Source organism: Tenrec ecaudatus, chromosome 7 (assembly GCF_050624435.1).
Source record: "Tenrec ecaudatus isolate mTenEca1 chromosome 7, mTenEca1.hap1, whole genome shotgun sequence".
Taxonomy (NCBI): Eukaryota; Metazoa; Chordata; class Mammalia; order Afrosoricida; family Tenrecidae; genus Tenrec; species Tenrec ecaudatus.
Window position 1 is genome coordinate 162877774 of NC_134536.1, and position 27910 is coordinate 162905683.

General features: G+C 40.1%; 1 protein-coding gene across 1 annotated transcript; it reads left to right on the top strand.

Moving 5' to 3' along the window:
- Positions 1 to 12081: 12081 nt before the first annotated feature.
- LOC142452591 (butyrophilin-like protein 1) lies at positions 12082 to 21420 on the top strand. Its single transcript, XM_075553842.1, has 6 exons — positions 12082 to 12421; positions 12983 to 13264; positions 13407 to 13607; positions 14334 to 14360; positions 14533 to 14559; positions 21362 to 21420. The coding sequence occupies exons 1-6, from the start codon at positions 12175 to 12177 to the stop codon at positions 21418 to 21420; spliced, it is 843 nt and encodes a 280-aa protein (XP_075409957.1). The 5' UTR covers positions 12082 to 12174.
- The last annotated feature ends 6490 nt before the right edge of the window (positions 21421 to 27910 follow it).

Genomic DNA, 27910 nt, shown 5'->3' on the forward strand with positions numbered 1-27910 from the left:
GAAGTAAGAAAAATAACTTTAAATGATTGTACTGGTGAGATTTATGTCAACTTGACCCTATGTGAAAGTGCAGTGCAGTGGTGGAATCCAGCCTAGCAGTCAGGTGGTAGCCTTGTGATGCTTTCGTGGGGATTTGGCATTGTTATGAGACAGGAACAACGTGTACTTCCCCTTCTAGGGCTCTTCACCTTCCTTCTTGCTGGCACTTTGTGTCTACCACCAGGAGCAGCCCCATGAGGGATGCCTGACCCTAGGTACGGTCTTTGTGCTATTTTCTCACTAACCTTGAACAAAACGACTCCGTATCGACTGGCCTATGACCCTACTGTAGTCCCATTCTTTTCTGCCTCCTCAGTCTACAGCTAGTCACATGAGTCTGAAGAGGGCACTGGATGGCCTCATGGACTCATAGACTTGAATTGTGCTAGACTGGAATAATATAAAAATTGGTCTAGACTTCTTGATATAAAGGTCTTGCTTTCACATATGAGTTTCATTGGTTTTGTATCCCAAGATAACCCAACCTAAAACAATGATTAAACTTTATTTCTTCAATGTTGCATTGTATGCAAAGAGTTTTAACATCTTTAAGTAATTTGCTGATATTGAGTTAACAAAATTTTTAATAATTTGATATTAAAAAATATATATAGGGGCATATAAAATAGTTTGTTCATTGTCCCCTTAAGAGGATTAATGTAAGAGGTATGCAACAAGAACAAAGTTTAATGTGTCATTAATGATCAGTTTATTTGATATATTTAAAGAGTTACCTCTATGAATAAGTTCAATAGTTTAAGATTTTGTAAGAATCTTTATTACTAGTAGTTGAAATTTGTCATTGCAATAACAAAAATATATTTTTATTATCAATTTCATTATTTAATAAATTCTTTGGAGAGTCTGGCTTCCAGTACAAAGATCAATTAGATTCACCAAACGACATGGTTCTGAAAAAATCTGATATCCAAGAGTCATTTCTCAGATTATTATACATCCCTGACAATTCCAAACTTCATGAGAAGTCATGTATTCTACACTTCACTTTCTTTGTGGTAGTTACCTTAACCTATGCCATTTTTGTCTTGTTTCTCACCTAAGCTACCATGGGATTATATATAACTTCCTGCATTGCTCTAAGACAGTTATGATTGTGTGACAGTCTGGATGATTTGATGTGCAGGTCCATCTAGACAAATCTGCCTATAGACTCATTAAGACATCCAAGGAGATTGCTTGTACATTACATATATTACTCTTAGTATTCATAGTGGATATTTACAACATGTGATTGTTAGTTTTATTTAATAGTTATCATTTAAATTATTTTCATTTTAACTTCTTTATTTTGAACCTAGTTACTTATCTGTACATTTATATCAGATGTTCCGTAACTTGATAGTTTGACATTATATCTGGGTTTTAAAAATTAAGATTAATTTTTGTTTTAGGTGGTATTTTTGTACAACATACTTTCTGACTCTTAATTAAATTTATTTAGCTTTATATTGGTTCCAAATTCCCATTAAGTCTTTCTTTATAAATTCTATTATTAATTAACCAGGGCCATGTCAGGTTTTGTTATCTACAGGTAAGCTTTTGCTTTGTGGACCTGTTAAAACACTTAAAAAATAAATAGACATCAAAAAAGGGTACGCTGAACTTACAAAAAGGACTTATAGGAGTAGATTTAATATTTATTTACTCTTCTTAGATAATACATTCTAGAAAACTGACAGATGTGCTTTGACCCTGTTCTACAGGGTCACAATGAGTTAGAATCGAATTGATGGCAATGAGTTAAGTTTAGTTCTTATCACTGGTATGATAATTCTATATTATTGGCTATTTTAATGATGCAATTATTAGAATGATCAAATGTTTCATGGATGTTGCTTATAAGATTATTTCTTTGAAATCTAATAAGCTGCCTGTGAAGTGGACCACAGATACATAAACTAAGCATATGAAAGAATTTTGAGTTTGTACCTTAAGACTTAAGTTTCAACCTGAGGACAATGTTGTTGCTATTGTTAGGTGCCATCAAGCTGATTCTGACCAGTAGCAACCCTAGGCATGCCAGCATCACATCTGTTCCTTTACCTGAGCCCTTGTTGCAGCCACTGTGCCAGTCCGTCTCTTTAAGAGCTTTCCTCTTTTCCCTGCCCCTCCATTTTGCCAAGCATAATGTCCTTCTCTAGGGACTGGTCTCTTCTGAAAATATATCCAAAGTACGTAAGATAAAGTCTTGCCATCCTTGCCTCTAAGGTGCAGTCTGACTTGACTTTAATCCAACACAGACCAGTTTGTCCTTTTAGCAGTTCGTGGTATTTTCAATATCCAGCACCACAATTCAAATGTACAAATTCTTCTTCAGGCTTCCTTATTCAATGTCCAACTTTCCCAATCATATGAGGCAATAGAAAATACCTCAGCTCCAATAAGGCACACTTTGATCCTTGATGTAACATCCCTGCTTTCCAGTATTCTAATGAGGTCTTGTACAACAGATATTCAACAACTCATTTGATCTTTTGACAACTGCTACCATGAGCATTGATTGTGGATACCAGCAAGACCAAAATTCTTGACTTCAATCTTTTTTTCCATTTACCATGACATTACCTACTGGTCAAGTTGTGAGGATTTTTGGTGTTCTTTATACTGGGTTGTAATCCATACTGAAGGCTGAAATCTTTAATCGTCATCAACAATAGCTTCAAGTCCTCATTTTCAGCAAGAAAAGATGTGTCTCTGTGTATTGAAGGTTTTTAATAATCCTTCCTCCAATCCTGATGTCACATTCTTCTTCATAAAATCCATCTTCACTAATGATTTGCTCAGTATATAGATTGAAGAAGTGTGCTGAGAGGATATGACCCTGTCATAAACATTTCCTGATTTTAAACCATGTGGTATTCCTTTATTCTGTTTGGAAAACTGCCTCTTGATCCATGTACAAATTCTTCATGAGCACACGTGTTTTGGGATTCCCATTCTTCTCAAGGTTTTCAATAGTTTATTGTGGTTCACACAGTCGAATGCCTTGACGTAGTAAAATTTAAGTACACATCTTTTTGGTATTCTTTGCTTTGAGACAATATCCATCAAACATTAGCAATGATATCCCTTGTTCCGCATCCTTTCCTGAATCTGACCTAAATTTCTGTCAATTCCCTGTGAATGTACTGCTGAAATTGTGATCTTCAACAAAGTTTTGCTCACATGTGATATCAATGACATTGTTCTATAATTTGAGCACTCTGTTTGGTTACCTTTCTTTGGAATGGGTACAAATATGGATCTGTATCCATCAGGTGGCCAAGTAGCTATTTCCCAAATTTCCTGGCATAGGTAAATGAGTTCCTCCAGTACTTTATCAACTTGCTGAAGGATTTCAGTTGGTATTCCATAAATTCCTGGAGCCTTGTTTTTGGCTAATATATTCAGTGCAACTTGGACTTTTTCCTTCAGCACCATTGATTCTTGCTCATATCTTACCTGCTTAAATGGTGGAAGGTCAACTAGTTCTATTTGGAACTATGACTGTGTACAATTGGAGGCTTGACATTTTTTTCTTGAGTTCTTTCCATTGCAAATATACTGAAGATGTGCTTCCCTCTTGGTTTTTTAATTCTAGGTCTTTGCATATTTCATTATAATACTTGGTTTTGTCTTTTTGAGCTGCACTCTGAAATTTTTTCCACAGCTCTTTAACTTCATCCTTTCTTCTATTTGTTTTATATGCTTTGTAATTAAGAGCATGTTTCAGGGTCTCTTTTGACATCCACATTGATCTTCCTTTCTTTCCTGTCTTTTAGATAATTTTTGCTTTCTTCATGACTGATGGCCTTGATGTCCCCCAGAACTCATATCTTCTGTCACTATTGTTCAGTGCAGAAAATATGGTCTGGATATGTTTTCAAAATTTAGAAGGGATAAACTCAAGGTCGCATTTTGGCTCGTGTGGACTTGCTTTAATGACCTTCAGCTTTATCCTAAACTTACAGGAGAATAATGATGTTCTGACCACATTCAGCCCCTGCCTACATTTATAACCTGATATTGAGCTTCACCATCTTGTCTTTCCACAATTGTAGATAATTTGTGCTCTGTGATTCCACCTGGGGAAGTCCATGTGTCTTTTATATTGTTGAAAAATGGTATTTCCTAGGAACAAGTAATTGGTTTTCTAAAACTCTATTATGCAACCTCAAGCATCATTTCTACCTCAAAAATATTTTCCAACTACTATTTCTTCCCATTTATTGCCAACAATTGCATTCCAATTGTCAATAATTATGACTGCATCTTCATTATATGTTTGATCACTTTCAGACTGAATTTGGTGGTAGAATTTGTCGATTTTTTATCACTAACCTTTTGAGTTCTCAGGTCTCTTGCTTTGTGATGGTTGGACCAGGGTGTAGCTGCCTTAGCCAGATCCCTGTTTCAGCTGACCAGGCTCACTTCCTGCAAGACATTCCCAAGGAGAAGACACATGGAAATACCCCAGTGCAGCCCTGGATGCTGGAGCAGCCGTGTGGAGACCTCTGCTAGCGCTGAGATGCTTACATGCTCACTGATTCGGCTTCATTCCTGCAGTCAGCATCATTGCGTGTGTTTTGTGACATGGAGGAAGACTTTGTGGATTGGTGTTGGACATATGGGTTAATGGGTTAATGTTGGACTTGTGTGCTGGCGTAGCACTGGGTTGGGATGTTTTCTTGATGTGCACTTAACTTTTTTATAAAACTCTCTCTTATATATAAGTTTCTGTGGATTAGTTTCTCTAAAGCACCCAGACTAGCAAACCTAGAAAATCAATCTTTATGTATTGCATCTCCTTTTTGACCACTTCCAATTTTCCTAGGTTCATATTTTGCACATTCCAATTCTGATCATTAGCAGTATCTTTGCAGCTGTTTCTCCTTACCCTGAGTCATGCCCCATTAGAAAATGAAGCTCCGGAAGGCTGCACAGCCACAGGCTTTTCCTGTTCATGTCACCACGGTCAGCTCCGTTCTGAGAAATCAGTTCCTCTACAGTGACATTTCAACTGCCTTCAGACCAGAGGGACCCATCGTTTGACACGATCTTTGAGAGTATTCTGCTTTCATTCTTTAGGCTTTCCATATCTGACAATGTTTTGAAACTATGCAGAAGCTTTGCAGTGGCTTCTTCTGAGATGCAGACGAGTCCTTCTTCATTGTCTGCTCTTAGTCTGGAAGCTCTGCGAAAGCCTATCCACTCCCAGAGAGCCTGCTGCCATTGGAAATAGTGAAAATATAAGTTCCAGCAGCACATGAGCCGCCACAGGACTTCAAACTGACAGACAAGTGGCAGTTCTAACAATTAGTTCTCATAGTGTGCTCTTGCTTGGTAGTATCATAAAATGATTGCTGGTGATGTGGGTGCTATAGCGAAATACAACGTACAAATCTGATAGTATCAACTACGTGAAACTGTGATGTCACCTTGGCATTCCTGGCTAGGGTGGGTTCAAACCTATCGATCAAGTAGCAGCTTGATGACATCTCCTTGATGTCATAAACTTTTTGTACAAGAGGGATAGACCAAGGGAAGTCTAATCTTCTGTGGCCCTTTACCTTCTGCAACAGCTGGATCACGTGTCTGATTGCTTAACGTCCTGTTGCATCATCTGCTGATCCAGGAGGCATCAGCAGACTTACTGTGGTGGATTAAGTTGGTCGATGTTGGACCTTTGCATCCACTAGCCTGTGCTCTCTGCTGTCTCTGTTCATTCTAATCTGTGTAGTATTCCAGCCAGCTGAGAGCTCCCTGAGATCCATGGAATAGCTGTTCAGGACAGGAGATGAAGTCATAAAGGAAAAGGAAGGTACTCAGAGGGGATAAGACCTCCTACCTCCTGGGTGCCTCTACTCAAAGCTTTATTAGTTCTCCAAAGGAGAAAGTTTACAAAAGTTCATATCAGGACTGTTCTAGGGCACAAGCACGACAGACTCACTATGTTCTCAAACTAACCAACTTACTGCACTTGAGTACATTCTGACTGCATGTGTTCCCTCTGACTGCAGCAAGGAATCGGCATTTGTGCTAAGCTCCTGGCACATGCAAATAGTCATGCACCCCAGGTTTACTCAAGGTTTTTCACTCAAGCAACCCTCCCAGGGGAAACAAGACAGTATTTCGCTACACATCTGCTTTCTTGGTCTACAACTCTGTAAGCAAATTCTTTATATGAAGATCTTTTGATATATAACATGTACAGGCATCATTGGTTTTGTTTCTTTATAGGACTCAGCTTAACACAGAAATAATAGTGTCTGGGATCTTGAAACAAGGGGCTATCTAAGGAGGTATTGGCTAGCCTCTGTGGAAGAAGCAATCCAGACTCAATATGTACAAAGGGATTTTTTTTTGGTATTAAGTTTGCAAAAGACTCGGGTTATCAGTGGACATCCTAAATCCATTTTGAGTCTTCATATAGCTTCAGTCTCCTCTGAATTATTTCTGACTATTAATATGGCACATGAATAACCTAGCCCGTAGGTAGAGTGCCTTACAGAGTGGATTGCTGCCACTCCCCTAGCCAGTTCAAGGAAGACTACAATTTGCGGATTTATCAGGGTGTGTCCTTAATGGAAATTAGGGTCTTAGGGTCAAATAGTCTCGAGTCACATTTTGACTCCCTTGGCTGGAGGGTCCCTGAACCAATCTTGTAAACTCTTCTAGCTAGCATCGTATATGTGGGCCCACCATGATCCCAATCTTGCTTCTGTGGTATTGTCTGCAACTGTGCTGCATTGATCTGCTGTCAGTTTATGTTCTGATTAAGTGCTGGGCTTCTTTCAATCCTTAGATGGCATAATCACAGGTTGGTTTCCCTCGTCTTTATAATGGGTGTTGTCATATCTTGTCCTGTTTAAAACTTAGTGAATGCATCTCTGTAAATTATAATTTGAGTTCAGGGCATCTTTTCTCCCCTTCAATGCATTGAACCATCAGCACACCCTATTTAATGCTCATTATGATTCCAATTAATGCTTATTGAGTAATAAAACCTTTTTTTTAATAGGTAGGTTTTCTGGGTTGAAGGTAGATTTTTAGTTACTTTTCCCCCAGGGAACTTTTTCTAAACATTTACTTCGGGTATCTGACTAAACTCTTAGTGGTCCTATAAGACGGCATTCTCCCCCCTGTGAGTTTCTGAGATTGTAACTCTTTCTGTGTTGGCATCAACTTGATGGCAGTCAGTTTGTGCTTTTGTTGTTGACCAAACTACTATTGGCTCACATACTAATATTATGTAGTAACAATCTGTGTCCTTGATTGTATTTCAGCTTAATGTGACATGAAAAAATGTGAATTAAATGTGAGAAGAATGTGAAATGGAGCACAGCTTATGTGATGGCCCGGGAGAATCACGTGTTTATTTCTATTCTATTTAAAGTCCTAACCTTCTTTGAAATTTAGAACTAAAGTTCTTGAAGGAAACCATCTACTCTTAAACCCGTTTTTCTTGCACAGCCATGCAGGTCACCTCAATTGTGAGTAATTATGTGAAAGAAAAAATCAGGCTCTCTTAGAGCTTATCTCCTCCTCCTGCACAGTGTGGGTCTAGGCTATTGGAGGTTATAAGGGAGCTACACCCAATGCTATCATTCTACATTGCAGCCCTGGTCAAAGTCCTTTAATGACTGGATTAATTCCACTTTCAGAGTCTTTGGAAAAACTGGAATGGGTCCTTGGCTTTTTGGATAAACTTGTGCTAGAAGAAGTATTCAAAAGCCAGTGTTTCCAACAGGCCTGCTTACCTCCCAGCCAAGAAGATTTTCCCCATCTAGGAATAAGTTAAAGGACTTAGGTCCCATCAACCTGCTCAGATACTGACTACAAGAACACGGAGAGCCAAGCCTTGCAGGAGTACTGAGAAACCAGAAGCTCCAGAAACTCCTGTGTTCAACTCATGTGGTAAGAGAACAATGTGTGGTGCTCTGCTCTGCAGGTGTGGATGCTGCAAAGGGAAGGGCTTGAATGCTCGTTCACAGGGTGTTTTAAGGGTAAGCCACAGAGGGGAATTTGTAAATGAGGAATAAATGAATGCAAGCAGCAATCAGTAAGATTGGCTGAAAGGAGTAGACTAGCTTTTGTGTCTAATTTTATTTCTAATCATTGAACTAGAAATTTTTGATTTAATGAGAGCCTGGGTGAGATAATTCCACTGATAAACAATAGAGTCCACAGGATGCAGGAGAATAATCTCAGGTTTACCATTCTCCACACCTGCAGAGGAAACTGGTGGTTTTCATGTAAAAGTCAGGGAAAGCAAACAACATATTGTGGTTGGAGTAGGGAAACCAGAATTTAAAAAAATTTCTTAGAATGCTTATGTTAAAGACTGTGAAGGATATATAGTGAAAAAACAAAATAGAACACAAACAAAAAAGCCACCAAACAAACGCATGAACAAATGTCCAAGGTTACTTGTAAGTCTTTGAACGAACCCTTTTTGTTTTGTTTTGTAAGAATTTTAACAGGGTTGCTTTTCTTCTACAGAGTCTCTAATTGTAAGAGTGAACACATCTGTTCGTCTGGCACACTCCATTTTCTGCTCTGAAGATGGTGGATTTTCCGTGCTTCTCTCCAGCTCGGTTTTCCATCCATCTTCTCCTTCTCCTGGCATCCACGTGCTGCACAGCAGGTCAGTGCTCTGTCTCATGCATGTTGTTAATTCATTCGTTACAATTGCTCTTTTGATGTAATCCACATAACCTGTTTCCTGTCAAAAATAATTATTCTAGTTGTCAAGTAAGGTGTGTCACCTACTATAGGAAATCCGTAGGTGCTGAGTAGGGATGGGGCAATCTCCTTCCCAAAAGCACTCCTTACTGCTTTGAGTTGTCCTTTTTAGCTCTCATAATATTAATATTTTTCTAAATTGTTATTGCGAATATTCTTTTTTGTTGTTGTTCAAGGATCATTTTGTTGGCTTTTAGGAGTGTTTTTCAGTCCTGTCTGTTGGGGCACCACGCCCTGGCCCCAAAGTCCACCTTCAGCATTCCCTGGGGACTTTGTCACTCCATTCCCTTGCTGTTCCGCTGCACTCCCCCAGTGCTTTGTCTTGATGTAGTGGGATCATGTCGGGCGCAATTCCCACACTGTGTCTCTGGTGCTGTCCCCTGCAGGGACATGGGTCAGTGAGGGACGTCATGTCTCATAGTGGGGCTGGCCATGTGATCCTCTCTGTGGACTGGCTGCTCTAATTAGGGTCATTGTCCTCAAGGCCTGGTGGGCCAAGATGTGCTCCACTCTCTCCTCCTGCCCCCTTGTGCTCCGATCAGATATATCCCTCTCCCAGGCTGCAGATTCAGTGTGGTGATCTGAAGTAAATTCTCCTGAGGGGAGGAGCAGGCGTCCTCTTAGGTCAGAGGAGCATATTCAATTTTAAGCAGTTCATTCTGGAAATAATTGTAAAAATATACTTGGTCACGGAGACTTCTGCATCAGAGCAAAGATATCGGAATCAAGATTCCGAAGTTCAAGCTGGTTGTGACCTCAGTTGAATTATCTCTGAGACTGCCCTGGCCTATAGCACACAGCAGCACAAACCAAGGAAACGTTTCCTTTGTATGATTTCTGCATCATTTCTTATGGATCAGACAGTGTTTTGTTTATTATTCATAAGGTTTTCACGTACTGGGTTTGGGAAGGAGATCACCAGGTCTTTTTCCATTGTCTTTCTTGATGTGAAAGCTCTACTGAAACCCAGTGAGCATTAGGGTCCTACCGTGAGTTGAAACTGTCCCACATGAAGTGTTTGATTAGGCCACGAGACCCTGCATGGACTTCCAGATCCACCATTCAGCGAGTAAATAAGTATGAGATCACAATAAAGACATCTTGCTATTGTATCTCTAATGTTAATTAGGCTATATATATATATATATATATATATATATATATATATATATATATATATATATATATATACTGTCCATCTGCATTGACTCTCCCATACTATGCAAGGAATAGCTTCCAAAGAGATGCGCTCACATGTATGTGTGTGCATGTATAAATCATTTGCATAAGAACGTTCACTGAAAAATTGTTAATCAAGATATTAAGTCAGAAACAGTAAAATTGTGCATCAGTGAAATCGTTTGACATTAAGCAGAGTTAAAGAAAATCAGATAAAGTTAGCTATATGTACTTAAATGATTCCTAGCCCTTGTCACAGAACTGGATATATAATAGTCCTACTTTTGTGAACTAGGAACCCTGGTAACAAGTGTGAAATGCATTAGGCTCCAAACTGCAAGGTAAATAATTTGAAACAACCAGGAGAAAGACGAGGCTTTCTACGCCCTAAAGTTACAGTTTCACAAACACACAGAAGCAGTTTTATCTTGTCCTATAGGGTCACCATGCATCCGAATCAACTTGATAGCAATGAATTTTGTTTTTGTTATTATTAATTTATGTGAAAAAGAATTCATTTTCCTACTAAATTTTCACTGAACTGTTTCATATCCTTTTCTAGATCAAATTGCTTACATAATATATACCAGTCAATGAACTAATGAGTGATATCCTTTAAGTTACAGGTATACCCTGAGATTGACACAAGATTCGAGAAAAAGAAAGGGCCATGCCCAGCATGTAGCATAAAGATCACTCTTACGCTCCCTGTGAGACTGTCTGATCAACCCTCTCTGGGACTGATGAATACTGGCAACTGTGCTCACAGGCACTGTCCTCACGGTCACCAATAAGAACATCCCTTTCTGAAATCTTTATTTTTTATCTTGGAGTCATTGCATAGGTAGGACCTTGAGTCCTGAGCAGCCACAGAACCTGCAATATTCTGATTCTCACATCCTACTTAGGGGCACCCGCCTCACCTCTCAGAGCTCTGAGCTTTCAGTAGTAAAATTAATGTTCAGGCAGATGGCTAAGATGACTGAAAGGGTCACCCTTTATAATTTAGATACAAAGTCCTTTTAAGATCTGCCACATCCTCCATCTCTTCCTTGGGCAATCCACCTACACTGTCAGCTCAAGAACATACTTCTCAATACTTGGAGCCACAGGTCTCTAAGTCTTGCTCCAATTCAGGCAGAAATATATATGTATAGAGAGATTTAATAACTTCATATTTATTTTGATACAATTATTCTTACCATATAAATCCTCCTTTTCACTTTGTAATAAAGCACTCATAATACTCTCACCTTCCAACATGGGGTAACCTAAAACTGAAGGGCAGAAATATCTGCCTATTTGCCTAAGGAAAATGATCTGGGAGACAGATATGAAAGAAGACACAAATATTTTTCATGTACCAAAATGTAGCAATGGCTTTATAAATTCCCTTGGCTCATTTAAATAACAAAAACTCTTATACAATTTTTATCTAACTTATATATGGATACTATTTGTAAATGAATAAAGAATAATAAATGAATAAGGGCAATTTAGGAAGAAATGATGGCTTTGAATGATGGTGTTGGTGAAGAAAATTAAATATAATGACTTAAACTGCTAGAAAACGTACACTAAGATTGCTCCTTAGAAGTAAATTTGGTGAGAATTCCTCTTCTGTATTTTATAACGCTCTCAAGAGGGTTCAGTCTCAGGGGAACATCATCCTTGGTAAAGTAGCAAGTTAGCAAAAAACCGAGGCAGACCTTCAAGAGATAGATAAAATGGCTGCAAACTTGTAGTTCTTGTAAGTATGAACAAAGATGGAACAGCGTTTCAATCTCGGGTCTCTGAGTCAGAAATGATTAGATTTTCCTAATAACAGCAGTTGTAAATGCATAAACAAATACGTTTCAAACTCTATAAATTGGCAACAGTTTTTACTTCCGGCAAAGCGAATGCCATGGATTGTTAAGAGGTACAAGGAGCATAGTTGACATTTAATGTCTCTTCTGCATGTGTTCTTTATCGTCTTCGTGTCATCTACTCCTTATACAGAAAACAATTCAAATAAGAAATATGTTTGAATCATTTAATAATGAAATGAAAGTTGTCCATCTCATTTGCTAGCACGTATCTTAATCTGTCTCTGATATCCATGCAGTGTTTGGGTTTACTGTCAAGGGACCAGCTGGGCCTGTTGCTGTTGTGCTTGGAGAAGATGCCACTCTGCCCTGCCAGCTCTCCCCTGAGAGGAGCGCAGCCCGCATGCACATCCGCTGGTACAGAAGCCAGCTCTCCCCTGCTGTGCACGTGTACCAGAATGGACAGGAACAAGGTGCCGAGCAGATGCTGGAGTATCGCAGCAGGACAGAGTTGACAAGAGATGCCATAGGCAAGGGGAGTGTGGCGCTGGTGATACAGCATATCCGTGTCTCTGATGACGGCCAGTACCGATGTCGTTTTAAAGATGGTGACATAATCCAAGAAGCCACTGTGAAGCTGAATGTCATAGGTATGATACTATGGTGTAGAGTGTGTATGTTAGAGTGTAAATCAGAGAAAAAATAAGGATATGTATATGTCCAACCGGCATTTCTTGTGCTCTTTCATAAGTTGCTATGCTCTATTACCTTATAGTATCTTTTCTTAAATTCCAAGTCAGACCGATTTGTAAAAATAAGGGGAAGAAAACAACACAAATTTCGTTTTCCTAAAATGCCCTGCAAAATGAATTAACTCGTATTGGTTCAGATAAATATGGACACTTTCTTCAATCATTAGTTTTTACTCCATCAGGAAAGAAAACAATCAGAAGAGTTAAACTTCTCTCCTATTTTTTATGACCTTATTTTCTTTCTGTTCCTGAAATGACCTCAAAGATTTTTTCAGTTGAAGAACAGGCTTTATGCTTCATTTAAAGTAGAATCACAGGCCACTCTCAAGTAGACCGTGAGTACTTCTGACATGTGAACTTTGGTTTAAGATCTACATACAGAAGGTCAGGCTAGGTTTCAATCTCAAAAGTTCGAGTCCAGAAAACTACAGACCTCACCCATGTGTTTACTTTCCTCAGGCTTAGGCTCTGCTCCTGAAGTATACATGACGGGACCCGAAGATGGTGGAATCAGAGTGCTGTGTTCCTCGGGAGGCTGGTTCCCTAAGCCCAAGGTGCAATGGAGAGACATGGCAGGAGTGAAGCTACCTTCCCTCTCTGAGGCCCAGTCTCAAGACGGAGATGGGCTTTTCCATGTCGAGGCATCTCTGGTGGTCAGAGAGCGCAGCATGGGCAATGTGACCTGCTCCATCGAAAACCCTCTCTCTGGACAAGAGAAAGCATCAGCCATCTTCCTTCCAGGTCGGTGAGACTCAAACCCCAATTCACAGTTGTGATGGGATTGGAGGCTGGGAGTCAGGGTCGAAAAGGAAAGCAGGTGAGTTAGAGAGAAGAAGACGTCCTCTGGTGAGTCACTCACTCTGTCTCCTTGGGCTCACGCCAGAGCCCTTCTTCCCCAGGATGTCTCCATGGAAAGCAGCCCTTGCCGGGACAGTTCCTGTGCTGGGCCTCCTCCTCATTGGAACCTGCTACTTTGGGTGGAGAGAACATCAAGCCAAAGAGAGAGAAATAAAGAAAATGAATGAAAAAGCTGACAAGAGAGAGAAAGCAAGGAATCAGATGGAAGAAAAGCTTCAGCAGAAAGGTAAAGGAGGGCAGCAGAGCTAACCAGAAGTTCATAGAAAAGCTGTTCATGTTGCTTGTGTCGGGTAGATAGAGAAACCAAAGGTTTCCCAAGGGCACCAGGGAAACACAAAGCACCAAGGAGTATCAAGAAGTGGCAGTCCTATGACAAGAAGATCCTTGAGAGAGTTTAGATTAGCAGGTATTGTTCAGGAAGCCTGCACAGCATAGCTCCTAAAGCTCATGCCATGCTCTTGATACCTCTGTGTCCGAACCTTGGCTTCTGTTTCGCTTTGTTAAAAATGGTATTCCTTACCTTGGCTTTCTATCAGCCTCCAACAGTAAGCTTCAGAAGCAACCTAAGAAATCTTCAAAAAAAAAAAAAAGAAGAAATCTTCACTTCTTGAGAGCATGGGCAGGTTTGCTAATGACTCCAGCGTACTTCCAGGATAGCTTTATGTAGTACTTGCCATGTGCTATTTGGTGTAAATGTTATCCAAACTTCCTTATTCACTTATGTATGGGATTCCCAAAGGAAGTTCACACTGAATTCGCTTCACATACTCCTTAAACTCACAGGGGAGATACAACCCACTCCGATTGATTTTATGTTTTTTCCTCTTTTAGAGAAGCTACAGAAAGAACTCAATGAGTCTTATTTCTTCTGTTAACTTATGTAGAATATTTACTTCCATTTTAACACCTGTTCTGAGCTTCTCATTATTTTTTTTCTTTTCTTCTTTTCTAGAAGAGCGGAAGGCCTTATACGATGAAGGTAGGCAACTCTGGGTTCCCATATCACTCGTTATCCTGATGCCCACAATTTCTTGGCTCTTTTCTTACAAGTATAAACTAAACACTTTTATGATAACTGATTAGAAAGGAGAGGCACATGAAGCCAGAAATTGATGTCTCACCTCATTTCTCCTGGATTTGTTCTGTTTTAGATTTGGAAAAGGCCATGCTATATCCTGGTAAGTAAGAGTCTTGTCTTACATCTTGTCAAGGGACCCTAGTATCCTGAGATTAAGTGCTATTAGGAAAACACACACACACGCTCTTGTCCACCACCTACAAGTTATTAAATCTTATCCTTACCTAGTAACATGACCAGTTGCATTTATACAGGTCTAGACAAAGACATGTACTTATGCAAATATATATATGAGAATGGGGAAATAGATCTATGTGTCTATAATTATAGGTTTATTATTAAGGTGGCAGAAGGACCTTGAGCCTCTACTCAAACACTCCCTCAATGTATGAATAATTTCTTCTATTAAATTGGCATTCTATGATGCTCACCCTCCCAACACAACCTCTGAAGCCAAAGCAGGTGAACAAGCAAATGTGGCGAAGAAAGCTTATGGTGCCTGGCTAGCAAAAGAGATAGTGCCTGGCGTCTTAAAAGCTTGAAGGTAAACAAACGGCCATCTAGCTCAGAAGCAACAAAACCCACATGGAAGAAGCACACCAGCCTGTGCGATCATGAGGTGTCGAAGGGATCAGGTATAAGGCATCATCAGGGGAAAAAAATCTTAGCATAGTGAATGAAGGGGGAAGTGCAGAGTGGAGACCCAAAGCCTATTAGTCGGCCACTGGAGATCCCCTCGCAGAGGGGTCTAGGGGAGGAGATGAGTCAGTCAAGGTGCGATGAAGCACCGGTGAAGAATACAGCTTTCCTCCAGTTCCTAAATGCTTCTTCCCCCCAACTACCATGATTCGAATTCTACCTCGCAAGTCTGGATAGAGCAGAGGATGTACACTGATGTAGATAGGAACTGGAGGCACAGGGAATACAGGGCAGATGATACCTTCAGGACCAGGGATGTGAGGGGCGATACTGGGAGGATAGAGGGTGAGTGGGTTGGAAAGAGGGAATCTATTACAAGAATCTACTTGTGACCTCCTCCCTGGGGCATGGACAACAGACAAAGGGGTGAAGGGAGATGCCAGACAGGGAAAGATATCACAAAATAATAATTCATAAATTATAAAGGGCTCATGAGGTAGGGGGGTGCGGGGAGGGAGGGGAAAAAAGAGGACTTGATACAAAGGGCTTAAGTGGAGAGGAAATTCTTTGAAAATTATCAGGGCAACGAATGTACAGGTTTGTTTTATACAATTGATGTATGTACCGATTGTGATAAGTGTTGCATGAGTCCCTAATAAAATGTTTTTTAAAAAGCATTAAGTTGTTCCAAAAGTTGATGAAATAAGATGCCACATTTTCGCTTAATTAGATATAATCAAGTAATCTTTACACTAGTTTTTTTTTAACATAACACAGCTATTCCTATCCCTCCATGATACTCAGACATGATGATTCCTTAGAGGCTTAGTATAATTGTGAAGGATAAGCTTTACCAATTTGTTGGCTGAGAGTGTCCACCCTCAGCCTTCAACACAAGAAAGCTCTGGCACAAACCCCTCCTCCAGATTGTATTATATCATTTACAACCCGTGGATCACACTAGTATCTGTACTTCTTCCTTATGGACTTGGTTGACTCTTCATCAGGATTCTGGGATATTTTAGGGACTTGTTAATTATGAAAACAAAGCAAACAATGTAGACACTTTATTCTTCAAAGAACTAAAATCCGATGACTGAAATAGTATCGGGCTTTGACTAGGAGTGTGTGAATCTAATGGAATGTTGCTCAAAGAAAAGGAAGGGCTCCCACCAGATTGAACTAAATTGAGTGAAATTCTGGTATGTCCCTTGAAGATGACTTTTTTACTGTTTTCTGACATATTTTGCTCTCTTTGTTATTTTGCTGGTTCACTTAGGGAAGAGAATGGTGAATGCAATATTTTCATCCATATGTGTAAGGTTTATTTGGGCACGAAACAGAACCAGAGATCCAATTAACAAAGTTTCAGGAGCAGGCTTTATTGAGAAGCTTGCGGGAGGGATCAGCAACTCAGGGCACTGAGTTATTGAAGCCGCGTAGTGGGAAGCTTGAGCTGTGTTTTTATACCCCTCTGGCTGTCAGGCACAGGGGAAAGGGGGGTGAATATGCCTACACAAGGGATTGTAAGAAAAAGAAGTAATTGCTAAATTTTCTGGGAGTTGGGCAAACTGGCTGAGCAAGCGTCCAGAAGTTGGGTAAGCTGGCTGAGCAAGCATCCTGTTAGTAAGAATATGCTTGTTTGGACATTTGTGGTTTATCAAAGGGAGGGGGGTGGGTGGGGTAGGTGAAGGGTTAGCTCAGGGATGGCAGAAATGGCCTGTTGTCTTAGGAGGTCTCGGAGTAAAGATAAGTATGGTACATAAGAGGCTAATGGAGGGCTGTCACACAGAGGGAGAGGGGAAAAGAGAAAGGGCCGTCCATAGGGTATTTCAAATGGACTGAGGCCGGACGGCTTCCTGGGGGGCCGCGCGTGAACGGGTGAGAGCAAGGGGTAATAACTGAGGCCAAGAAAGTCGCAGCTCTTGAGAGAGTTTGGTAAGCTGCTGCTTTATGAGACCGTTAGCTCCCTCGACCTTACCCGAAGATTGGGGGTGGTATGCAGCATGGAGTTTCCAGCAAATGTCTAGTGAGGCGTTCACTGCCTGTTGTACCTTAGATATAAAGGCCGGGCCATTGTCTGACTGGATTGAAGCAGGCTGGCCAAAACGAGGAATGATGTCTTGAAGAAGGTGAGTGACGACTACGTCAGCACTCTCAGAAGAGGTGGGAAAGGCTTCGATCCATCCTGAAAATGTGTCAACCATAATAAGGAGATATTTAAACTGCTTATGCTTAGGCATGTGAGTGAAATCTATTTGCCAATCCTGCCCTGGCAGGTGTCCCCGCATTTGGTGGAGCTGTTTATGAGGGTGTTGAGCACCTTGGCTTTTGGAGAGAGCACAAACGTTGCATTTTGCATGGACTGTGTTGATGGTGTTCTATAGCCGAGTGGGGTGAAAGATGGGGGTTAGAAATTCATATAAAGTTTTCGGCCCGATGTGTAAGAATTGTGTATGTCCGTAATTATCGCTTCCTGCTTTGACTTTGGGAGGATGAGTAGGTGGTCTTTGTACACCCACCCTTCTCATTGAGGAAGATTACAGTATTGGGTGTTTTCCTGTTCTGTGTATGTTGGGGAGTAATGGGGGACAGGAAGCATGTTGAACTAGGAACAGGAGAGGGAACTTGGGTTAATGAGCGAGCAGTATGATCTGTGAAAGCATTACCTTTAGCTACAGGGTCTCTGGAAACCTGGTGCCCTCAGCAGTGAATAATGGCTAATTTTTTTTTTTTTGGTAAGAGGATGGCTTTTTAATAGTTTAGCTATAAGCTGCCCGTTTATGATCGGGGTCCCTTTTGTGGTAAGAAAACCTCATTCCTTCCACAACATGCAGTGTGTATGAGCAATTAAAAAAAACATATTTGGAATCAGTGTATATATTTACAATACATTCCTTGGATACGGCGAGGCCCCGTGTGAGGGCAACCAATTCTGCTTGTTGTGAGGTGGTGCCTGAGGGAAGCGAGGCTGCCTCCACTACTTTGGAAGATGTTACCACCGCATAAGCTGCCTGTCGGCCTCCAGAGTTATTTACTAGAGAGCTTCCATCTACAAACAGGGTGAGCTGGGCATCTGGCAGAGGTTGATCTGTGAGGTCCTGTATAGGAGATTGAAAAGTGTGAATAATTTCAACACATGAGTGGGTCTGTTGGGGGCTTGCTCCGTAGCAGGCAAGAGAGTAGCCGGGTTAAGTAAGCTGCAGTGAGATAAAGTTATTGAGGGATTTTCTTAAAAAAGTAGATGATATAGTTGGATATGAGAGGGCCCCAGGTGAGGAAGAGCTTGCTGGGACAATAAGTCAGTTAGACGATGGGTAGAGAAAATGGTCAGGGGCTGTAATAGGTTGATCTTTCTGGTTTCGGTGGTGAGTTTGGCAGCAGCCGCAAGGACCACCCACATACAATGGGGTCTAATTGTTTGGAAAGATAAGCAACTGGGACAAGGGAGGAGCCTACCGGTTGCACTAGGACTCCTAACACCAATTGTTTTTCATCCACATACAGCAGGAATGGCCTGGAGGGGTGGGTAAAGCAAGGGCGGGAGCAGTGCAGAGGGCTTTTTGTAGCAAAAGGAAAGCATGATGCACCGTCTGAAGGGAAGTAAGGGGACCCAAGGGGGATTCGTTGACTGCCTGGTACAAGGGTTTGGCTAAAAGTGAGAAATTGGGAATCCTTTGTCTGAAGAATCCTGCTAATTCTAGAAAGGAGGTGATTTCTGAAGCAGACCTGGGAGCATAGATGTAGTGTACTGTAGATGTAGTGGAAACCTAAATCCCATCTGCAAGATAATTTGGTAGTCCCTGTCAGAAGGGCGGCATGGAATGAATGATAAATTCATGTGTACAGTGTGATCCTGATGAACTACCTAATTAATCTCTAGTTCATCTATATTTACTCACCTCGCTACTATTGTTTTTACTTGTTTTACTTCCTTAATTAAGCTTTATTTGCATACATTTATGTGCATATTTAGGATTATGCAGTACATGTAAACAAGATAGATAACCCTCCAGAAATAGTTACATGAGTAATGGCTCCGTGAGGGTGTGGAAATGGAGAGGGCAGGACAATGGGAGAATGAGGTGATCATTATACAACCTTCCTCTATGGGATGGAACATCAGAATTGATTGTGAATGGATATATTGGGTTGTAAAAGAAAATTCAAAAAACTATTGCATAACAAATAAAATAGAGAAGTTCTCTAAGAAAGAAATAGATTACTTTTATTTTCAAATAGGTGAATGTTACCACCCACTTTCACTATGTCTGCATCCTGAACTCATTACACAATGGGGTTTATAATTTACAAATAAACCATTGATTGTCACATTGACATTGCAAAGGAAAAAGAACATGCATATTTAAGAATTTGAAGATAGTACTTTAAAGGACAACATGCCCCCACCTATGCCACCTCCCCAAACTGAAGATACAGTTCTTCATGCAAAAACAATACAGTGATTTAAAGGAGTATCAGACCTTGAGTATGAGAGTGTGAATCCTTCTGTTTTACAGCTGATTTCCTATTAGAAGCCATTGAAGAACATGAGGCAGATGAACAATTCCACTAAAATGGTAACAGCATAGTGGCCCAGGGGAACACTGTGGAACTGATACTGTTGGTTTAGCAGACTGTAATTATTTAGAGGACAAGAAAGCCTTGCCTTCCTGCTGTGGAGTGGCTGGTATTTTCACACTGTTGACCTTGTTGTTTGCAGTCCAACTTGAAACAGCTGGATAGAAGAGGATGAAAAGTTAAACCATCCCCCAATCAGTTACCTCTAGGAGAGCAGAATTTGACTCATATCTTTATCCTAAGGAATAACCTGCCAATAAACAATTGAGAGTGGTTTAACTACCTTGTAAATTACTTGTAATTCTCCAAGGTAATCTACTGTTTTGTAAATGAAAGAAAGTCAGATGAAAATTTCATTGTTGTTCCTAAAAAAAAAGCCAAAAGGTCAATTTTCAAATATACACTCTGGGTGATCACTACCCTGCCATCTCTTTGACCAACTTTTCCTTGTTAAAACTCATCTATTTGGAAGTGGGCTCCTCCATTTGTAACGAGGGTCAATTAATTTGTAAATGAATTTATATATTATTCTCCATGTTTCACAGTATTAATTTTTAAACGAGGTTATTGGGCATGAAACACATATCATATTATTCAAACAAACACTCGCAGCAAGAAAGTACAATCAGTAACACAATCAATTCTTGAAATTTTTCCTTGTTCTCTTAGTCCTAAATTTGAACAGCCCATGCTCAGACAATATCTAAGGCGATACCCATGAATTTCATAATCTGGTTATGCAGTGTATAGATTTAATGACTTTGGAAATCATATACTGAAATGCACACAAAAAAGAACACAAGTAACAAAAACCCTAACAACAGTAACAAAATTAGAGAGAATCTTTAATTGAAAAGGAAGAAGATATTAAGAACTAGAACAATGTTCAAAAGTGTCAAAGAGAGGTCAAATGATAAGGTGTTCAATTTTAACCTAACAAGATCTGCTAGAGACCACTCTCCAATGCGTTCTGTGAGATACCAAGGCTGTTTCCCTTCGAGTTCTACGTTCAGAGTGGCTTCACCAATTGCTTAATCCAGGACTATAATCTCCTCATTTTTCATCGCAGTTAAATTTACATAACATTAAATGGGTCCAAAAGTTGATGAAATAAGTTGTGACATTTTCTCTTAATTAGATATTCACAGGTAATCTTTACTCTAGTTTTATTTTCACATAACAAAGCTATTCCTATAACTCCACGATAGTCAGACTTGATTCCTCAGAGGCTTTATATAGGTGAGAAGGTTAGGCTTTACCCATTTGTTGGCTGAGAGTGTCCAGTGTAGCCTTCAACACAAGAAAGCTCTGACACCAATTCCTCCTCTAGATTTGTATTATATCTTTACAATCCTTAGATTCACATTGGTATCTGTATTTCTTCCTTCTGGACTTGGGTGACTCTTCATCAGTATTATGGGGTATTTAAGGACTTGTTAATTACGAAAACAAAGCAAACAATGTAGACACTTTATTCTTCACAGAACTAAAAAATCCACGACTGAAGTACTATCAGGCATTGACTAGGAGTCTGTGAATCCAATGGAATGTTGCTCTTTTGCTGAAAGAAAAGGAAGGGTTCCCACCAGATTGAACTGATTTGAGTGAAATTCTGGTATTTTTCTTGAAGATTACTTTTTTCTGTTTTTCTGACATATTTTGCTCTCCTCAATATTTTGCAGGTTCACTAAGAGAAGAGATTGGTGAGTGCAATGTTTTCATCCTTATGAAGAAGGAGTAATGAAAGGGTGACATTCCTAGAAGACTATCGTGTGTTTCCATAAGCACCTTCAGATATTGCACTCTCTCACGATTTACCTTCCAAAATTTAGTGATATCAAACCTTTTGGGCAGACTTAACGGTTTATTTTGTGTTTTACTACATTTGCATCTGTTAATCAACTAAAAAAAGAGAAAGAAAGTTGCATTTCTTGCTAACTTTGAAGGTAAAAATGTAAAAAGGAAAGATCATGATTCCTAGTCTTAATGAATACAAGAGACTTGTTACTCATGCAGTAACATTTCTTTTATTTCCGACTTAATCTATTTAAACTCAACTTCCCTGAAGCTAGAAATATTTGTTTTTATTTGGCTTATAAGATTAGCTGCACCTAACAATTCATGTATGTGTGATATCTAAATAGAGAAGTGGGTCCAGCCTGTGTAATCATGAGGTGATTACAGGAGGAGGTAACACAAGTCCAAAAATGCAGAATCAAATTTACATAAAGGTGTTTAGATGTAGTGAATACCTAAAACCCAACTGCAAGATATTTGGGTATTCCCTGTCAGTAGGGCGACATGGAAAGGATGATAAATTCAGTGAGCAGTATGATATTGATGACCAACATAATTAATCTCTAGTTCATCAATATTTATTCACCTCACTGCTATCGTTTTTACTTCTTTAATTAAGTTAGATTTGCATACGTTCATTTGTATATATAAGATTATGCAGTAAATGAAAACAAGATAGATAACCCTCCAGATAATGGCTCCTTGAGGGTGTTGAAATTGAGAAGGAAGGAAAATGGGAGAATTAGGGGATCATATTACAACTTTACTATATGGAGTTGACAGCAGAAATGAATGTGAATGGATATATTGGATTGTGAAAGATAATTCAAAACACTATTGCATAGCAAATAAAATGGAGAAGTGTGTTAAGAAAGGAATAGATTAGTTTTATTTTCAAATATGTGAATATTAACATCTAGTTTCACTATGTGTGCATCCTCAAATCATTACACAATGAGGTTTATAATTTGTAAATAAACCAAACATTTTCATGTTGGCATTGCAAAGGAAAAAGAATCTACATTGTAAGAATTTGAAGACAGTACTTTAAAGGATAACATGCCCCCCGCCCCCAATCTGTCCCCTCCCAAACCTGAACATACAGTTCTTCATGCAACAGAAATACAGTGATTTAAAGGAGTATCAGACTTTGAGTATGAGGGTGTGAATCCAAAGGAACGTTGGTCTGATGATTAGTGGAAAGGAAGGGGTGCTGATACTTTTATATGAATGACTTGAGTTTCTCTTCTTCCCATTGAAAAATAATTCTATTTGTTTTCTAATATACTCTTGTTCTCTCTGTTACTTTGAAGATTCACTAAGAGAGAATAATCGTGAGTGCATTCTTTTCATCCATATGGGGAAAAAAGAGTATTTAAAGAGAAACCCTCCTTAAGAGCTGTAGAGGATATTTATCATTACATTGGTATTGTGTAGTCTATCATGGCCTCACCTCTTAATAATTGAGCTTCATTAATCCTCTTTGTGCCAATTAGAGAAGTAATTTTGTACTTCAGTTATATTGCATCTGTTGAAATGAGTCAAAGGAAAGAATGATGCACTTCTTGTGAATTTTGAAGGTAAAAAGTATCCACAAAGGATCAAAATTCCTAGTCTGTATAAATAAGGGAATTTTTTCTCATGGCACCACGCTCATTTCAGCCCCACTTGATGGTTCACCTGGAGGGAGAGAGAGACAGTTAATGCAAGCCCAGACTTTTATATTCTCTGGGGACATACTAGTCCCTAATCACAAGAAAGGGTTGTGATATAGGTAATGAAATAATGGGAGCAGGTGAGGTAGGGGTACCCACACAATAGGAAGAGGAGGGCTTGGGTGGTATACATGTGACAAGATGGGAGGATCCTAGATACAGAGGTGGCCTTGCTTTGGATGTCACAGAGCCGGTTTGGCTTGTTCCCTGGCTCAACTGATAGAGACCATTATCATTAGGGTGTGAACTCTGCCTACAGGAATCAAGCTAATGTTCTCAAGCCTTAGGGAGAAGCAATCAATTGACCCCAGCATCAGGGAGCAAGCTGACCCCAGTGGTGGGAGACAGCTGTCTGGCAGCCATTGCATTTAGAGAGGATGTCTGTAAACATCTGACCTCCTCCCACAAGTTCCCTTTTGTTTTATACATAGAATTAAAAAGCCACATGGGCGACATGGTTATTTTCTACACTATATTAAAAACTTCCAAGGTAAAACTTCATGATCCAATTAATATAGCCCAAAATTCAGGCTTTTAAAAACATTTAGAATCTAGGCGCTCAGGGTAAAGTCCCCTGATGTGCAATAGCTGTTTGGACCCTGTGGTGGGTTAACATAGAGTCAAATAGGAATGTCTGCTTCTATAGGGAGAATGAATCAACCAGGTGCTCACTTTAAGGCAGCATAGCACTAAGGGAGAAACTGTGGAAAAGATAGACAACCACAGGAACATGTATCTGGAGTATATCTCCAACTACCAAAGTGGTGGTCTTCCAGCCATGGAATACTAGTCTTCCAGATTCCCTCGGTACCACTCAGGGAATAAGTCCCAGTTTTATCTCCCTACAGTGCTAGTGTCCCCCATTTGCCCTTACTGCATTGCGTTTAAGATTTGATGGTGTCACGGAGGCAACATGGTCTCTCTTTATATCTATCAGCTTCCTATGGAAACGACATGGGACTGTGAGCATTAAAATTATGATGAATAGCAATACAGTCAGAATGGAGCTCAAGCTATGTGAGATACTCTGAGTCCAAGCTCGAGTATCCAACCCTTCCATGCCAGTCACCAACTGCTTAATCACATCAGAGCCAGGAGATGCCTCGAGTCTTTTTTGAATGTATAGAAAATATCATTTTTAAGCTGATCAACATCTAATGAAATGTTTCCCTCAAACCCTTGAAAATGTGTCTTAATCAAATCCCAATAATGCAATGTTATTTTGTATAGATAAGGAGTTACACAGAAATCAGTTACATTCCAATCTCATTATAGCATTGACAAGTCCAAAATCTTGAACTTTCAGCAAAACAGTCTGCAGTAATAATCCAGTCTATATTGTACAAAATGTTCAGTTATGATAGAGTCCCAGAGTTTTTCTTACACAGCGCCATCAATGGAAGAAATCTCTCAGCAGTCAGCAATTGCCATTCTCAGTGATCTGCCAGGTTTTCTTGACCTTTTGAATAACTTCAGTAACAAGACAGGGAATGTCTGGCTACACGTCAGCTTCCTTGCTTTCTTCTGGGACTTGCTGGCTGAAGAGAAATGCACCTATATCCTTTGCCTGCGAAAATATAAACAAATAGTTCCTTTCTTTGGGGTGTCATTATCCTGAAAAGGGTTCTTTATGTCCATCTTTCTACAAACTTTCTTGCGTCCTTCCGCAAAAATACAAATGCACAGCCCTTTCTTCAGGTAAATGGACCCGGATCCCAAAAGCGATTTCCATCTCCTTGGGATTTCTTAGGATCCGTTTTCTCTGGAGAAGTGAAAATGTGATTATCTGCCCTAATTGTGTTATAAGTTTTTAAGAAGGAAAAGTTTTTTTTGTTAAGTTGACCAATGAAATTCATCATACATAGGATTCCTCTTCTCCCCCTTCTGTTTTAACAATTTAGATCTCAAAGCACTGCTGTCCATATCATTTAACTTACTGTTTTTGAACCAGTAAAACTACTACTTTGATAGCCTCTATTGTTATGTAAATTCTGACTTTCAGCTCTCAGAGTATTAAGAGAGCTAACTAATTGGGAGAACTTCTTACCATACTTTGAAAGACTGAAAATTTTTAAAATAAATTTATTCATCTCTTCTTGAAATAACTTACCAAACAGACATTTATCTCCAAGCTTACCAATTAGGTCATAGGCTCAATTAAGCCTTTTTGCCTTTCAGGCTTCTCACACTGAATGATTGTACAATCTTACAACAGTCTCTCTTGGTTAACTTCCCTCATTCCTATCATGCTGGATTTAGAGGAAGTTAAAGGTAAGGTGTTAGGCTTTTCTGAATGCCCAAAAGTAATGACCCCACATAAAGAGTTTAAAAACCTTTTCCCTTCAATTTCTAATTCCATGTGGGGGCGCTGTTGTTTCCACACAACAGCATTCCAGAAGACCCCTTGATTTAATGGGTGGTCAGCTTTCTCAAGTACTCTTTCCTGATAGGCATACATTTTTACTCTAGAAATGCAAGGAAGCAAAAATTGGCTTAAGCGATCTTCCTTCTTTGTAAAGCATGGTATACAGAATTCATCACTGCCTTACCTTTTCATAATCCTGTTCAATAATTCCAGCAATACCTTGAGAATTCAGCTTGGGCTTTCCTAATAAACATCCTATAGTTCTTTTAGGTAGCGGACCCCAATTACTGCTCTTAATAATTTCTGATTCAATTATAGCTTTTGGCTTTTCCTCACAACTCTTATCAACCCCAGTATCACTTTGAATTTCTAGAGTACTTAAGTTAAACTACCTGATAAAAACTGTATTACTCTTGCAATAATAGGCTGCTTCTTTTTAGAATCAGCAAACTGCTGTGAGAGTTTCTGAGCCTTCTCTTGGTTAATCAAGGTTACAGCAGGCAGAACAAGGGCTGGGCTTTTGCCTGTTTGGGGAGGTTTGGTCTCAGCTGTTGTTTCCGTAAGATCTTTGCTTGGGCAGGCAGACACCTGGGCTCCCATCTTCTGCTGGGCAGGGTCTGTATCAAGCTCCTCCTCAATTACCTGCACTCCTTCAGAGGGGCTCAGGGACATCCCGCTATAAGTTTTGTTGGCTGGCCGTTACTTCCAGGTAAATGTTCTCTATTACTAAAGTTTAAATGACCATGCTCTGCCCAGTGACTACCTCTCTCGCAGCAGGGGCAAAATCCTGTTTCCTTGGACTCTTTCCCTGCGTCTTTTCCTCTGTGAATCGTCCTATTCTTTTGTCATATCTGCCTGCACTCTATCTGGTAATGTCCCTCTGCTCCATTTGTAAAGCTCCATTTGGCGTAGCTTGCCAAAGCAGCAGCCATGAGGTTGTCCCTGTGCTCATCTCTCCCTGCATCCCTGCATAGCCGGATATAATCTAACTGCAAGCTCTGTTCCTTGAAAGGGCGTATGACAACCTTACAAGATGTATTTGAGTTCTCAAATGCTAATGTAAAATAGGATTACCTACTGCCCCTTTGTCTGCCATATTTTTGTGGACAGCATCCAGCAATCTGGATATAAAATCTATATAGGGCTCATCATTCCTTTGCTTTACTGTCCTGTAACTTGGCCATCTGCTTCCTGATGGGATTACTTTCTCCCAGGCATTTAGAACGATTGCCTGTACCAGTGCAAACGTCTGCTCATCAAATTTTAATTGTGCCTCAATTGTGATATAATTCTCATCTCCTAGCAACCGATGAAACCCTTATAGCTATGCCCTCTTCTCATTTTTGCGTCCTTGTGCAAGAGCTGCCTCGTTCCATACCATCTGATTTGATTCTGAAGGGGAAAAATCATACTTTCGTCAAAGCTTTCCAGTCTTCTAGGATCTGATATTCTGTTAGGTTAGGTCTCTCTCTCCGGGCTAGATTTCAGCCTCGGTCCTTGGCTCCGCGCGAGAAAGATTTCACGCCGAAGTCGGGCTCATGATCCAAGTGAATTTAATGAGAGTTAAAAGAAGCTTCAGGTTTTACATGGCACCCATAGGATTCCTTTGACCATGCGGCCTGACAGAGACTTCCCCAGGTACTCAAGGATCCTTCTCCTCCTAAGAAGATGACCAGACCACCCAAGCAAGACCCTCTCTCTCTCAGTTCCTACCTTCTTAAGGGTTCCCGGGGGAGGCGTGGTGAACGACCCCAGGTTGATCCCATTGGCCAACTTGCAATCACCTGGCCCAGGTGGGCTGCTCTAGGTATAAGGGCCATCCGAGCCCACTGGTGGGAAAATCCAGCTTTCCTATGCTGGCTCTCCTGGGCATGCGTAAATGGACTTCCCAATTCCCTAAACTAAGCTGCCTAACAATTCCATATCTACCATATTCTTGATCATAACAATTATAAATGGTGAATAAGGACCATAACAAGATACTGCTTGCTTGAGATCTTTCAGAAGCTAAAAAGATTCCCTTCAGGGTGCTGCTCGTCAGGCTCCCTGTCTACAATTCTAACTGGACAAGCCATTCTGAATTCTCAGTCTGCTTCTTGAGCTATACTCATCACCATCCCTGAGAGCAAAGGTGCTTTCCTATTCCCTAACTCTTTGCTTCTCACTTTCTAGGTAAATCTGCCTATTTGCATTTCTTTGCATCTAATCTCTTGTCCTCCAGCACTGGTTTGCTTGATAGTACTATAATTCCCTGGGCTGTATTCTGGTGGGGCAGATGGTTCCACTTTGCTATCTCCTGATTCAAGCTTAGTTTTCTCAGCTACACCTAAAATCGTCTCATCTGCCTGAAATCA

What these genes read in the sequence shown, in the direction of transcription:
- LOC142452591 (XM_075553842.1), top strand. Translation starts at nt 12,175, where the DNA reads ATGCACATCCGCTGGTACAGAAGCCAGCTCTCCCCTGCTGTGCACGTG. An exon ending in ATCAGCCATCTTCCTTCCAG is followed by an intron (nt 13,265 to 13,406) that starts GTCGGTGAGACT and finishes GGCTCACGCCAG; the next exon opens with AGCCCTTCTTCCCCAGGATG. An exon ending in AGAAAAGCTTCAGCAGAAAG is followed by an intron (nt 13,608 to 14,333) that starts GTAAAGGAGGGC and finishes CTTCTTTTCTAG; the next exon opens with AAGAGCGGAAGGCCTTATAC.